At 34.2% G+C, this 15,385-nt stretch overlaps 1 protein-coding gene across 6 annotated transcripts in view; it reads right to left on the minus strand.

Annotated features, from left to right (window-relative positions):
* The window catches only part of LOC138321170 (uncharacterized), a 57,510-nt gene that overhangs the window by 25,348 nt on the left and 16,777 nt on the right, over window positions 1-15,385 (minus strand). For 5 of the 6 annotated variants that reach the window (XM_069264648.1, XM_069264680.1, XM_069264673.1 and 2 more), the window contains exons 2-5: window positions 9,939-12,174; window positions 9,342-9,396; window positions 8,550-8,567; window positions 6,050-6,146 (exon numbers count right to left, since the gene is read on the minus strand). In XM_069264648.1, coding sequence (XP_069120749.1) covers window positions 6,050-6,146; window positions 8,550-8,567; window positions 9,342-9,396; window positions 9,939-11,958 — 2,190 coding nt within the window. In that variant the 5' untranslated portion in view covers window positions 11,959-12,174. The remainder of the gene's footprint in view (window positions 1-6,049; window positions 6,147-8,549; window positions 8,568-9,341; window positions 9,397-9,938; window positions 12,175-15,385) is intronic. The other variant, XM_069264665.1, reaches the window with a different exon arrangement.

A 15,385-nucleotide genomic window follows, 5' to 3' on the forward strand; every position in this document is an offset into this window, starting at 1 on the left:
CACTTTCCAACAAAGGGTTGTAAAAAATTCAACATTTTGAAAATCTGACAAAGAACAAATTCCTACTTAATTAAAACACTTGAGATTGCAGGGCGAAAAATCTCAACAGTGTTTAGACCTGGAACCTGAGGATATTATCAATTCAGCTGAAAATTAATGTGGAAATTTAAATACATGTGGCCTTTTGGTTTTCAGAGTACCAATTAGATTACTGGCATGTGAGATTATCTTGAACTGTTCCTACAGCTTGTATTAAAATCACTGGATAAAAGACAATGGAATTTATCAAAGATTCAACATTGGTTGGTTGACCTGCAACTGTGTAAGAATCCTGTCAACCATTCCATGCCTGGTGATTTCAGACTTGAAGGAATACTGTCAATCATTAGATGCCTGGTGATTTCAACCTTGAAGGAATCCTGTCAATCATTTGATGCCTGATGTTATCAACTATTTAATGGTTTCATCAACCATTTGATGCCTTGTACCTTCCACCATGTTATGCCTCCATCATCTGGTGGTTACTCCAACCAGAAAGATGATTTCACTTCCTCACAGAAAGCTGTCTATCGTTCTAGACAGAGTCAAGTAGGCGATAAATCAGAACTAACTTTTCCTCCAGAATACTTAGTCGAGATGCTGATAATCCTCACAATATTCTTACAAGGTAGTTCACATTTACAATGTCTATTATATATTATCCAACTTCTTTTTTAATTGCTGCAAGATGTGCTGCAATTTAAGAATATTCATTTAGGAATATACGACCAAAGGCTGTTCTTCACTGTTTTACACACAATGTTAGAAATGTATCTGTATACTTATGAACGGATACGCGACTACAAAAGAACAAGAGTATTAATACTTGTAGATTTTATGTGTAGCAATTGATCTAGTGTGTTATAGGTTCAAGCTGTTATAAAATTCTTCACATTCCAAGGAAAGGTTTTATCAATATTACACAAAGAAGGACGCAGCTATGAGGCTGTCCGCTAATAGTTTGGAATATTGTACGCCTAAACACATTTGTATTTCTATATTTCTTGCAAAACAAGTTGTTAAAATAACAATTACAGAAAAATCATACACCGAAAACATCTGGATTTCATAAAAAAAAAAAAAGCAAATTTGATTTCTCTTTTAAGGTGAAACAGGCAATCGTTATTATGAACTTGGACAATTAAACTCTCCAATGAATAGCTCATCAACTCTTACCTCATTGTCCAGGTATTATGGGATGTATGTCCTTATTATACCCACTATTGTTAATATATAATCTATTGTTTTTTATTATCAAATTATATACCTTTTTAACAAATCGGACAAAATATGAAACCATTAATGTTATTCCCCCTGTAAAATGTAATGGAATAATCACAATACTATTATTGGATTACTTTGATTTGTATATTTTAGGGGAGAACAGGATGCTGAGTGGAGTTTGACAAAAGCCAGGAATCGGACTTGAGCTGAAATATTTTTTTGTCTTCACACTTAACTGAAAACATCTGCTGTACGAATCTGACTGTTACAATAGAATCCATCCATTCACATTATAACATATGTTACACATATACACCATTGTGTTATGTTATGAATATTTACACATACTCTGGTTTTGTTTTAATCATTCAATAAAAATACACTGAAATTAACCACAAGTCATCAATTAACAAGAACAATAAAATAAAACCTCTACCATTTTATATGATATATTATTCGTTATACAAGTAACATTATTAGCTAGGTACACATATTAGTTCAAATTCACTATTTACTGAATCCTTCATTTTTCAAACAACTAGTAAATCAAATGGGATTATCAAAATCTTGAACAAAAATATTAAGGTAATTTTCATTTAAATTTTGTCAATAGTTCAAAATTGAAAAAGGGTGAAATCTGTTTTGTACTTAAAGGCTCATGAAAGTTATTATAGAGTCAAACATAGGATATAGCTTACACAACTTTCAAAATGCTTTATAAATATTTTCTACATTATCTCTGTTGAAAGATATAAAGCAAAAATACGACTTGTATCTGTTGAAACCTCAGCCTTATAAAAAATGCCATTGATTCCTCAGGCTTGGATCTTATTAATTCTCCCTTTATATTACACCATATGGATCGAGTTTTCTGCACCAGTTTGAGCTTTCGGAACAATTTAGAGGTATCTATAGACAGTCAGAAGAAAACATTGATATTTCTTTGTATAATAATGGTAAGCCTTTGATAAGAGGTAACCTGGAAAAATTCCTCTCTCATTCTGTGATTAGGCTAATAAAGAAGGTACGGCTGTATACAAGCACTGTTCTGACCAAATAAGTACTAATGATGCTTAAAAACAAGGAACTAGAAATGTTCCTTATAGACATCAATGTCCCAGCCTCGTGTGAAATCAGAGAGATATGCGATATATAGGATAGGATAGGTCGGACAGTATGGGACAAGATGGAACAGTATGGGACAAGATGGGACAGCAAGGGTCAAGGTGGGACAACATAGGTTATGGTGGGACAGCATAGGTCAAGGTCGGATAGCATATGTCAAGGCGGGATGGCATATGATAAGATGGGACAAGACAGGACAGCATGTGATAGTATGAGACAACATAGGACACCATGTGACAAGACGGGACAACATGTGACAAGATGGATTAAGATGGGACATGGGTATATGGCAGGGTCATACAAATAGAATGGCATTAAAAGAGGGAAATTGAAGCTAAGGTTATTATGTTTTGTTTGTTCTTAGCATGACTAATTATCAATTAATGGACTTTTGAAGAAGTGTCAAGTTTTTGTTGGTAGAATAAAACCAGAAAAAGCATCAACCTATGATATATTTGTATTATCTGTCATTGCTGATCTTATGTCAGCTCCAGAGGTAAAGAGATTGTGTGATCGAATGTCTAACAACTTAACCACTTGAACTTCCTCTGACAATCCTACACAATTAACTGCCATTGACTACCTATTATGTTATCTGTATAAGAACTGGTTGTGTTGGTGGATATAACATTAAATATTTTCAAGAGAAAACAACCAGTTTTCTCACACATACACTAATGGCATGACCATCAATACCTAATTCAAGGGCAGATAACTCTGTCATATCGAAAAATGACAGTAAGATTAGAAACCCACAATGCAATATTCGCACAATGTATTCAGATCCTTACTTTATTGTATTGAGTTTTTGGTCTAATTTTTCTCTCTTCATACTCTTAAAATTATAGTATTAGGAAAGGTATGAATTTCTTCGTTTTCTTAATCTCCAATCATCAAACTTGAGTATCCAACAAAAAGGTGAGCGAACAAACTACAGTACAAACTCCCACACCTTGTGATCCTCCATTATGCAGATACATGTTTTATGGTACAGTGTAATGTGTATCTCACAGCCTAACAGGTAAAGTCAGCATACAAATAGCTACATTATACCTAGAAACTTTCTATCTGTGTTTCAAAGTTAAAGCAATGGAATAAGTAGATATATTTGTAACTAAATCCTATTGTTGGGATCCTCTGGCCTATAAAACTATGAAGATGAGCCATAATGGTTGTGTGTTTATATTTGTTCAGACACTAGCTCTTTCAACCTCTGAGTTGTGAGTTATAACTATGTTAGGCAGCTAATGCCATGTACTTGCTGTTGGTTGGTGGTTTTTCTGTGGCTACCCTAGCTTTTCTCCATCATCAAACATGTCCTTAAGTGACAATAGTTGCTTATAGAACATAAAACAAAAAGTAAATCTACGTTTTCAAATGTTAGCTGTAAGTGTCTGTTAACCAATACAGTGCTGGTTGCTCCAAAAATTGTTCAGGATGTCGAAAAGCACATAATCTGTGGGAAAATGTCTTTTTTTTCAGCGTCCTCTTCAGTCCTCAAGAATGTCTCATAGGATCAGCTTTAGATTTAGTTTGTTTTGTGGTATTAACATCTGAGACTATTTCAGGAGATGTCAGGTTTACGAGCTAAAGTCGAACCCGGATATTGTACACCTAGAACAATCACTGACTTGTAGTCAGTACCTGACAACAACTCACTGTGGGTCTCAAACTCACAACCCAGAGGTCACGGCCTTATAGGGCTTGTGGCAATATGTGGGAGCATCTAAACCACTTGGACATGATGACCTGCTCATGACAAGGATTATAAGGCAATACAATATCCTATCTATGATCCCTGATCTCCTTTAAATATGTCTTCAAGAATATAGTTACAGCATCAATAATATCTACCGGTATCAATATTTTACCTAATGGCGACTGACAACATCTGATTGTATATGAAGACATGTCTATCCTATAGTTTGAATTACGGATGTTACTGTAAATACCATATATGACAGTTCTATCCAATTAAGGAATTTAAATTCCTCAGGAAAATAGACATGTTTTCTGCTTTAATTGTTTAAATACTAGATTGAAGACCATTAGACGAGTCATGACTATATAATGTAATGGAAAGACAAATTAGAATTTACAATACCTTTTATGTCCTCGAAACCACTATACCCTGGGTATATCAAAATTTGGCAGAGTATCTAGCTATCTACTAACATATTTCGGGTGTTGGATGTAGCCTATATATATCTATACAAAGTTGACCTCATTTATCAAACGTATATAGGTCTATACCACCCGGTAGTCACGCTGTGTATAGGTTTACATGTAAACATCGTTAGAAATGACAGGTGTGTCTATATATACACACAAAAATACAATCTATTTACATTGCCACCAGGTAAAATTTTAACCTAAAACACACATTTTTAAAACAAACATTAAAATATCTACACCACACAGACTTTACCTTAGATCAGAGGAACTCATGCAGGATTGTCAGATCCCGGAAACTCCCAACTGCTCATCTTTCGTTTAACAGGGCACGACAATAGGGGGATTTTTCTTATCTATTGTCCTAAACCTCACATATCCTATAAGCTTTACATTGTGATATTATCTTTCTTACCTAAATCACTATAAATGATAATGTATATGGTAGTATAGATATATCTTTTTATTATCTGAAAGATTTAAAAAAAAATATTTTAATTTATTTCTGTATCTCATCCTGTCATGTTTTTGATTACCCTCTAGTTGGCCCCTTTCAATGAAGTATACACCTGTGTATATAGGTACATGTGTATCACGCTTCAATAAACGTCCTCTAGGGGACAACTTTTTATAAGTTAACTTTGATATACGTATCTATATAATATATACACATAATAAAGGTACCTTCCTGGTAAGTGATAATATGTAACTCTGTACAGAATTACACTTCTCCTTGTCATGCTAAACAATTTCAAATATTTATTTCTCCAAATCTCTTTTTGGTACTGATGTCAATGTAAAATATGATGCCAAAAGGGGTATTATTAATTTTTAATATATTACACGAAAACTCTTTAAGGTAATATGGTGCAGATTACATATTTATGTACAACTTATAGATAAAGATGCAAGTCTTCCTCTTCTATGAAATACAGCTGTATGCATTTAAATGGTAAGTTTCCTAAAAATAATAACAGGGATAGATGTTTGACTATAAATTTGTTCAAGGGAGATAACTTAAAACCATTTACAGTATAATGATAAATCCACAGTAAACATAATCTTATTACAGTTGTAGTTCCAAATTTAACATTTATTTTAAGTCATTTTAAGAGCTACAGTTATATACCAGTTACTACAATTTTATGCCATGGTTTGGTGGGAAAGCTAGCTGGAGTTCCCAAAGAAAAATCTTTGAACTTCATAAAGCTTGTAAAGCTATGTTATAACATAATTCACCTTTAAAGGAAGGTTCTTAGGAGCAAATGTCAAGGTCATATCATGACCTCTGAACCCTTTATGAGATTTGACTTTCATAGGATTAATTTCAGCGAAAGTTACAAAGGTAATGGTAATGTACAGTAATTATATGTATCAGTATATAGTAGTCTCTGACCCATTGATGAACTTTGACTGCTACAAGATGTTTTTTATAGACAGATATAAAGGTCATGACCCCTGACCCCCTTTATAAAGAACTTTAACTTACATCATCAGTACTTTCCAGCGTTCCGTCCTTACTACTGCCGTCTGCTGTGATGTCTGATGAACTCTGCTCCTCAAAGTTGGGCCGAGACACCCCTCTCCTAGGAATGGAAAAGTGTAATTTTAACATATTTCAATTTATTTTGCTTTCAACAACTTCAACATTTACTGCTAGTATACAGTTTAACACTGAAAAATAAAACATGTTTTTAAAAATTATTGTTTTAACAAATTTCCTGAAAAAGTTTGCAGTAGAATGAAGTTAATTAATGTTTTCCAGCATAATAGTATGATATTATATAGGTGATGTTCCATTAAGTTAGATCATTAGCATTTCTCAATTTCAGCTGTGTAAGTTTGCTGCATTTATCTCCCTTAGGCAAAATTTCCTTGTAGTTTAAATTAACATTTGTAGCAGATTTCTTTTCACCAGACTCAGGCTTCCATTTTTTTAATGAATAAGAACGTCATCAAAATAACAATTTGAGACATCAATCACACTCAGTATAACCTATATAGGTAGGTATGCATTGTAAATATCAATGGGACTGAGTTAATACCTATCAATCGGTTCAAGGCAAATCAATTTACAAAATGTGATTCATCAGTCCTTACCATTCCTTGTGAAGAACCTACCACTTTTATCCAAATTATCACTACTAAACAAGACCCATGCATGTATTTGTAATTAATAAAGAACAAAATTCCAGCAACCTCCAAATCATATTCCATGCAACAGTCCTTATTCACGTCGCCATCGATTGGAACTTCTAGCTGACTAGCTAGACAAAACCAATCAGTTGGTGAATTAACAAAGGCATGTTTAATTTTTCATTAGAAACCCAAATTGTTATTTTGCCAGTAATTATCTCCAACATGCCGTTCTAAACGACGGTGGTAATCCCACTTTCATGTTACATAACTATGATTACTACCTGTAACACCTAAAACCTATTATGGACTGGAATAAATCAAAGCAACAGACTGATCCATTTTAATTAAAAAGGACATTGGGTTATCTCCCTTTAGTTATATATCACCACACAGACACATGACAATTTTTACAATGTGTAAATAATTAGCAAATTATCTCATTTATACATTAAAAACATTTGATGTCGTAATCATTATCGACTTTCAGAGGATCCCCCCAGAGTTGTGAGATCGTCATTCAATTATATATTGAAATCATCATAATTAGCACCCGGGGCGCTTAGACAAATTGCAACAACAAGATCGCTTATAAGGGAACCAAAATGCAAGTTTGTGGATGTAAAAACTCTTTCTGTACTCATGGCACATCAATCTATAATAGTAAACATGCATATGCCTCCTTTCATTTGAGACACATTATTACGTCATTATTCACATGTGAAGTTTATACACATGCTATAATATGACTATTGCTTAATCCACTTGATGGGGGGGGGGAGGCATTTGTAGATCTCCTTCTTCAGAAGAGGAATGGGTTGCTTACTGGGGGAGGGGTGCTATGGTATGTATTTTCAAAAATATCAAAACCTATTTACTTAACGATGTAATATACAAGTGCCACGTAAACACTTAACGTGCACCATATCAGAGTTTTCTGATTATCATCAATTAACCTAGATCTTTCACAAATGAACCAATAACAAACTTTCCTAGACTTTATAACTGCTATATGGAAGCTGAAAGGAAGGTCAAAATGTCAACTACCATGTTATTAGAAGAAAATTTGATTTAAAAGCTGATTTATTAGTGATTTTCTAACAAAGTAAAATCGCCCAAGCTACTCAAATGCACAAACAAGTTTTTTAAAGACCTAAGAAGGTTTTAGGAAACAGCAACAGACTCTTCGTACCTTGAAAAGAGTCAAGATGGATATAACATGCTTCAATAAAAGTTTATTTCGGCAAATTTGTTTTCCCCTTAACATTCAAGACATCACAAGTTATACATTTCATGCATTATATAGTATATAACATTGATACAGTATACAAATTTAATGTGTGGCACCCATAGCGATTCTAAACCTAGCGGTATTATTTTATACAGGCCAATAATCATACTGTTGATTATTCATCAACATATACACAAACTGACTTCAAAATTAGATAACAAGCTTTTCTAGCTCACCAACTTTAATGATTACAAGATTGAAGCCTTTTTCAACCTTATAACATCTCTTGCAGACAATTTTAGCAAAAGCTCTGATTTATTATATAGGCATAGCCACAGCTCTGTCTATACATTGTACCTTAATTAATTAATATTCCCAAATATCACCAAGATTATATTATGATATTTGGATAGCAGCAATTTCTGCAAAGATAGAAATATTCTTTTCTAGCATTTTCAATAAGCTTTGATATATGATTTAATCCATACCATTGTATCTATCAAACGTTATTGATTATATACGTAGATCATTCGGTATACACAAGATAATCAAATTTGTTAGCGTCAGGCTAAGCAAGGCACTTGTTTATGCAGGAAAGTTAGATAACTCGCAGTTTGCTTACCCAATATCTACATCAGGACTGCAATCAAAGCATAGTGTGTAACTATATACAAAATCTTACAAAGAGAAGTACAACATTCAACATGTAAACTGGATATATCATCTTATATCATTGGGAAATTAGTAAGTCAGGAATAAAAGATTTTTAACATTTAATCATGATATTTAGATTTCTCATAAAAGTGAATATTGAAGGTGAAATTTCTTAGAAAAAAACTATCATTCTGCGGAATGGATTCCTTAGATTCTTTTTTAAACATTTCTGAACAAATTTACAGCATATTTTTTTCTTCTTTTTTGCTTTTTTTTTGTTACTCCAATTTACATTAAATAATAGGATATTAACAAAAAGGACTTCAGTGTGTAAGCTGCAAATAAATATGTCTACTATAGATAACTATTGTTAACAGTCTGGTTACAATATGAGTGTAAATGTTAAAGTTTCATCAGTAAGTATACCAAACGAGACAATCCATCAAATTAAAGTGACCAGAAAGATTTATCTCCCTTGTCAAGATGGACTTTTATTTCCTATACAGATTTTAAAAAGAGAAAATTTTGAAAACTCTTTACAACATCAAACACCTTCAAATTTTGAATCAATAATTTGACGGAGTTCAAATGCCAAGCTGTTTTTCTAAAGCTTGATGTGTCTTATGAAAATGAAAATCAATCTACAAACAAGACAAAAAATCTAAATACTTGTGTAAGAATATTAGTTTATAACAATGATGAGCTGGAAAAATCTGCAGTAAGAATGTTAGTAAGAATGAAACATTGATTAAACTGTTACCTTTTCTGGCCATGCCTGCGTGCCATGCTGTGAGTTTGGCCTGGCTGTCCATCGTCTATAGAATAAAGAAATTTGGTGTTAGCTTGCTTGTATCGTACCCAAATAATCAAGATAATCACATTAATATCATAATTTGGCATAAAAGATTAAAGAATAAATTTTATCTGCTGAATAATGTTTTCATTCTGTTTTGTTATTCAGACTTAAAAACAAGAAATTCAAATTTTAATTGAAATTTCAGTCAAACTAAAAGAGTATGTATCAATGTATATGAAAATCACTTACTATTTTGAGAATTATACATTTGCGACCACAGCAATGTCCCTCAATAAAAATATCATCAAATCATTAAGTAATAGCTATAAACTATACAGCATTCAGTAAACTTTATGTTCATGAAATATTTCAAATAGTAATATATTAGTATTTGAAATAAAATATTACAGATATACTAAATACCAGCAGTGACATATAATATAGTAGGGTATATCTACGTCTCTATTACCTGTACTTGGTATATCTGTTGATTTAAGCAATTTATAATTACTTTAACTATCAAACTTAGATTCCCTAATTCTTTTACCCATAATGGCTTACCTGGGTCTCCAATATATTCATAGAGGGCTTCGCCGTCTTCGCTGCTAAGATCACTGTTTGGCCACTCTTGACGTTGCGTAATAGCATCATGATACTCCATATCACTCCCAGAATCCTTTATACTCCCTGTGCTGAACGCACGAGCACGTCCTGCATTGATCTCTTTGGCAAACTTTTTCACATTTGGTATTGACCCAGTCTCCTTCAGAACTAACCGAGTTGCATCCCTTGGTGATATGGGTGGTGATGGTGGACATTCGAATGAGTTTTTACGTTCCAAAACAATGTTTTTTGCTCTTGATACAGGTTTTTTAAAATCAATCTTAGGGTCTGATATTTTACGCTCTGGTGTTGTGCTGCCACTTTTACACTGTTCCTCAAAACTACCGATAATCTTTTTGAAATTTCCGGGTTCCATTTTCCGAATAGTGTATTCTTTTTTCTTTAACAAGTCACTACCACTAGGTAAACTACTAGAACTTCGACTACTGACATCACTTCCTGTGTCCGATAGATCCGACGATCTTCTTTGAAGGCTTGATCCAACAACTCTTGGCTCCCAAGCAGGAGCCATTTTGTTACTATTTATATCTGTCTTTCCGAGCTTACCTTTGCCGGTCGTTAATTGTTTAACTGTCCTATCTACAGGTTTACTATTTTGAGACTTTGACACGTCCTTACTATCACTGGCAGTAACCAAAACGTCTCGTGCCGTTGGTTTAAGTTTAGTTTGGAATTTATTTACCATATCTTTACTCTTATCCAGCCATTCGGGCTTCGATTCTGAACTAGACGTTTTTATGACATCGGTTTTTTTACCTGCCCATGATCGAGGAAAGCCACTTTCTGATTGGCTGGTACTAAATGACGAGACTTCCTCGTGAGAAGTTACTGTCTTATTTCCAGGTCTTTTCAAAACATTTGTTGTAACTATTTTGGTTTCTGTGACAATAGTCCTTGGACTTCCAGCTCGTTTGCTTCCAGTTTCAACTGTTTTCGTAACAGTTTTTGTTTCAACACGATTTCCTACATGTTCTATTTTACCTGTACCTAAGATGGAGTCAAACTTTTTTAATGATGAAGAATCTAACTGCACATTTAGATCGTTTGATCGCGGACTACTTGTGGAACTACCCAATGAGTCACTACTGGATTGTCTACTATGAGAAGAAAACGTTTTACTAAGCACATCCCGAGATTTATTATCATCATTTTTCTTTGGTGAAAATGAAAGACCAAATTCCTTTGGTGCACTTGATGATGATGATGTGAATTTCCTCCCTGCTTGTGGAGATCCCCCAGAATTTGCTGAAAATGGTTTGCTTTTTGTGTTGAAGTTACTTTTAACTGTTGTAGTTGTGGTTTCCACCTTGCTGAAACCATTGTTAGATTTCTCTACAGAACGACTTGAGAATGTTGTACGTTCCTCCTTCTTTCCACCACTTCCCGGACGAATTCTCAACATTGCTAATTGTCCGGTCAGTAAATTACTAGCCCTGACCTTGTCCACTGGGTCATCTGTTGACCCCTGTCTTTGGACACGATTTTCCACAGTAGCTGTATGTGTATGACTGTCCTGTCGAGTGAAAACTTTCCCGACGACAATCTGAGCTCCATCGTCATCATCGTCCTTTGTAGTTGCACCCATTACTTTCTCCTCCAGTTTTGTTTTTCTTTCAAACGATCCTCGGCTTGTAACATTCCTCTGAAAACCACTTTCTCCAGTTTTTCCCAATTTTGCCGGCTGACTTAACTTGGCTGTACTGTTAGGTTTCTTTGTGGAGTAATCTGTGCCAAGTTCTCTCCGTTTGGACCCTGGGGAGCCGAAAGTTTTCTTCGCAGGCTGGTCCTTTTTGTCTTCATCAAATCGAGCCTTGAGGTCTGTGAACTTTGGAGGGGGACCTGTGTAGCTCGACTTCTTCACTGTCGTGGTTGTTGTTGAAGAAGACGGCTTAAAATTACGGTCCGTTGGTTTTCCAGCTCCGGTTGACTTTAAGGTAACACCAAACTTGTTCTCCATTTTGGTTTGCTTGTGACTTTCAATTGTGACAGTCTATTGCCATTGTGGATATGAAGATGTAGTTATTACGTTGAATTTAAGAGATATTGGTGGTCAACATTCGGTTCACTCTCAGAATCATCAGATAAATCCATCTTGAGTTGTTTAACATAGAGACTGCCTCCATTCATAGTTTCAGTAAATCTGTACTACATCCTATCTGACTGTATGAATGACCTGAAAAAAAGTCAAGAAAACAATTGTAAACCATCAGTGTATAAAACAATATTCAATACTAATTACAAAATAGATAGTTAATCCACATATGAAGCATCACTCAGATTTAATGATACTATATGATGTCTCTCAATATATGTTAAATCTTCTATATATTTAAAAGGCATCTGGGGGCATAAAGCATGCATTAATATCCATCCCCTCTACAGTGTATATTCTGTTTTCAGGAGGGTACATGAGGTGGGTTATTGTTGACAAATCGAGTCAGGGTATATGAGTATAGAATACATCTACATATGGAAAGGGGATTTACCCAGTACTTGAAAAAATTCATTCACATTCACTAGGGGAGTAAAGGTTTTTTTTTATTCAGGCACTTAAAGTTGCATGTACTAACAACTTCACCATTACTAAAGGAGGGCTATGCATTCATTGGAATGTCCTCACAGAACAACATCAACTATCAATCCTGTCTCCTATGGAGAGGAAAATTACATCTACATGTATTACCTTTCTCATTGATATTGAATTCACGCTACTATGATTTATCTCAGTTCATGGACAAGTCATGAAAATATGAATAATATTTTTTTCATATTGTGTCTGATAAATTGTGTCTAAGAAGTGTCTTATGAAATATGAACCATATATTCTCGCACCTCGGACAGGGAAATCTCACATGATACCTGGTGCTAGATTTTTCTATCTCGTCCGATCTGTCTGGTACCTTTACGCGAATTTTGGCGGAATTTTACGCCATTCATGCAACAGTCCGCGCATGTGACGTCAAACTATTGAACCGGTGACGTCACAAGCGTCAGATAGTCAATATTATTAGAAATTTGTGCATTCAGTGATTTACCATGCATTGTTTGGTTGTTGTTTTTAATTATGAAACAGTATGTACCGATTGATCATCGTTTGTCTTTGATATAATCGAACTATAGTTTTATGCGGAATGATTGCCAAATCGAAGCGCAGATGTAATGGTTAATCGGCTTTGAACCAGGAGGCCCATGACTGGATAGTTTTACACTCTGAACGCATATATAGATGGGTTTTGTTATATCTTAGAGGCGCGAGAAAAAAAAATCTATTACCTTTAAGTGATCGAGATCGGGTTATCTCAGTCTCGGGCTAAGATTTCATGACATCCCAACCTCGGCTAACGCCTCGGTTGGGATTATGTTACAAAATCTTAGCCCTCGACTGAGATAACCCGATCTCGTTCACTTACAGGTAACAGATTTTATTAATCAATAATGCTAAATCTATAGGTATTTCTTTTTACTACGTTATTATAACAATACAGAGTATTTGTTCTATGTATGCCTTATCCAGCTCGAAGAATATTTAGGAAGACAAAGAGAAGAAGATGGGACAAAGGAGATGAGGAAAGGGTTTATTACTCTTGTGGAATAGAAAGTTTGAAGGTTTTGTGTATAGGATAAAGTATGTTCTGAGTGATTTTCTAGCTATACATTATACAAGCAATGATGTAAACTGTTAGAAAGATGTCATCGTCAGTAAGAGTTACTGGCCTTAGGTTAACACTTTATCTATGTTGCTAGGTTTTACAATAGATTAGATAAAAACTCTTTGTTTAGAGACATTCCCTTGTTGAATATCTTTTAACTTCCTGAAATGTTTTTAAAATGAGGTAATCTAGTATGAAAAGCCACTCACGTAACTTTTTTTTACAGTTTTCTTTCATATAGCAAAACCCCGTCAATGAAGACCACCCAGGGACAATGAAAGTTGGTCTTTATAGCCAAGATGTCTTTTTTCACAAGTTAATAAATTTGTTGAGATTGACCATTTGAGTCCAGTCAAAAAAGGGATCAGGTGGTCTTTATACAAAGATTCTAAGTTCTATGGTAGTTTGAGATATCCTAGTTATCTGGACTGTATACATAATATACTTGTCTTCTGGCCAGGTCTGACTTTACATAAAACTCTCAACTCTCCAGACCCATAGATGATATGATATGGCATGCCCCAGATGTTTACAATGATAATGTAACTTTTTGTTTCACCGAGTTTTAAAATGTCTGTTTTGTATGTATGTCAAAACCATCTGTTGTTAACATACCTTCTCCAGTGTTTTTAGAATTAAAGATATATTTATGTAAAACTTGTTTAAAGCACATTCCACACTTCTGGGTGAAAGCAGTCTGAAAGTTCAACCACATTCATTCATTTCTATTTCACAAACTTAAATCATGCCTTTTAATGTCTCCAGAAAAAAGCTGTGCATATGTTCATATCCAGGCTTTCTATAAGTACTCTAGCTAGCAGTACATATAGCCATCTAATAAGTATATATCATAAGCTGAACTGCACCAATTGTTCAAATATATATGTTTTAGTGATTCTTGGAAGACGATCCCCGAATCTATAGTTTCTAGATACAATAAGATTCTTTTTTAGGTTTATTGTATTATAGATGCAGGTCCATCTAAAGTTTCCTAAACACGTTACCTGTTCATGTATCATGCTAAATCAAGATTTTTGGGAGTTTGGTAATTACCAGGTGAAGGCTATGCCAGTTGATCATACAATGACAATTAATTACACTAGATTCTGCATGCCTTACCTCATTAAAACTAATCCTGAGAACCTCGATAAATAAAATATTTCAACTCTGGACTAGAATTTCTTAAATATTTCCTTGAGACACCTTCTGACATCCAAAAGTCTGGTTAGCTTTACAACAGTATCAGAGGAAGGGAGGTAACTCTTAAAGACTAGAATGCAATATGACAACTTATATTAAGCAACAACATTTGATGCACTTCATTATTGTCCAGTGAGTTTTCCTGATAACCAGAGAAAAGTCACCAATCTATGCTAAGTGCATCTTCATAGTTACTGACCTACACAGGTTTTGAACACGCAACTTAGACAGGGATGGCCAGTGGTAATGTTTTAGGACATATACCATGAATTAGCCTCCAAACAGCCCTTAAACTTCCATAAATTCTCCAAACAGCCCTTAAACTTCCATAAATTATGTATACATTTACCTAAAACTTTGTTATAAAATTTACTGGTATGTATTATTCCAAGCCATTTTTACAAACATCTGTCTTTACAACTTATTAGTAGTAAGTTACATGTATATCCTATCAGTGTATATACAAACCTAAATCAAGGTAGAATCTAGAAAGTGTTTTACAATATAGCATCATTCTTACCTGTTCAGAGGATA

Source organism: Argopecten irradians, chromosome 1 (genome assembly GCF_041381155.1).
Source record: "Argopecten irradians isolate NY chromosome 1, Ai_NY, whole genome shotgun sequence".
Taxonomy (NCBI): domain Eukaryota; kingdom Metazoa; phylum Mollusca; class Bivalvia; order Pectinida; family Pectinidae; genus Argopecten; species Argopecten irradians.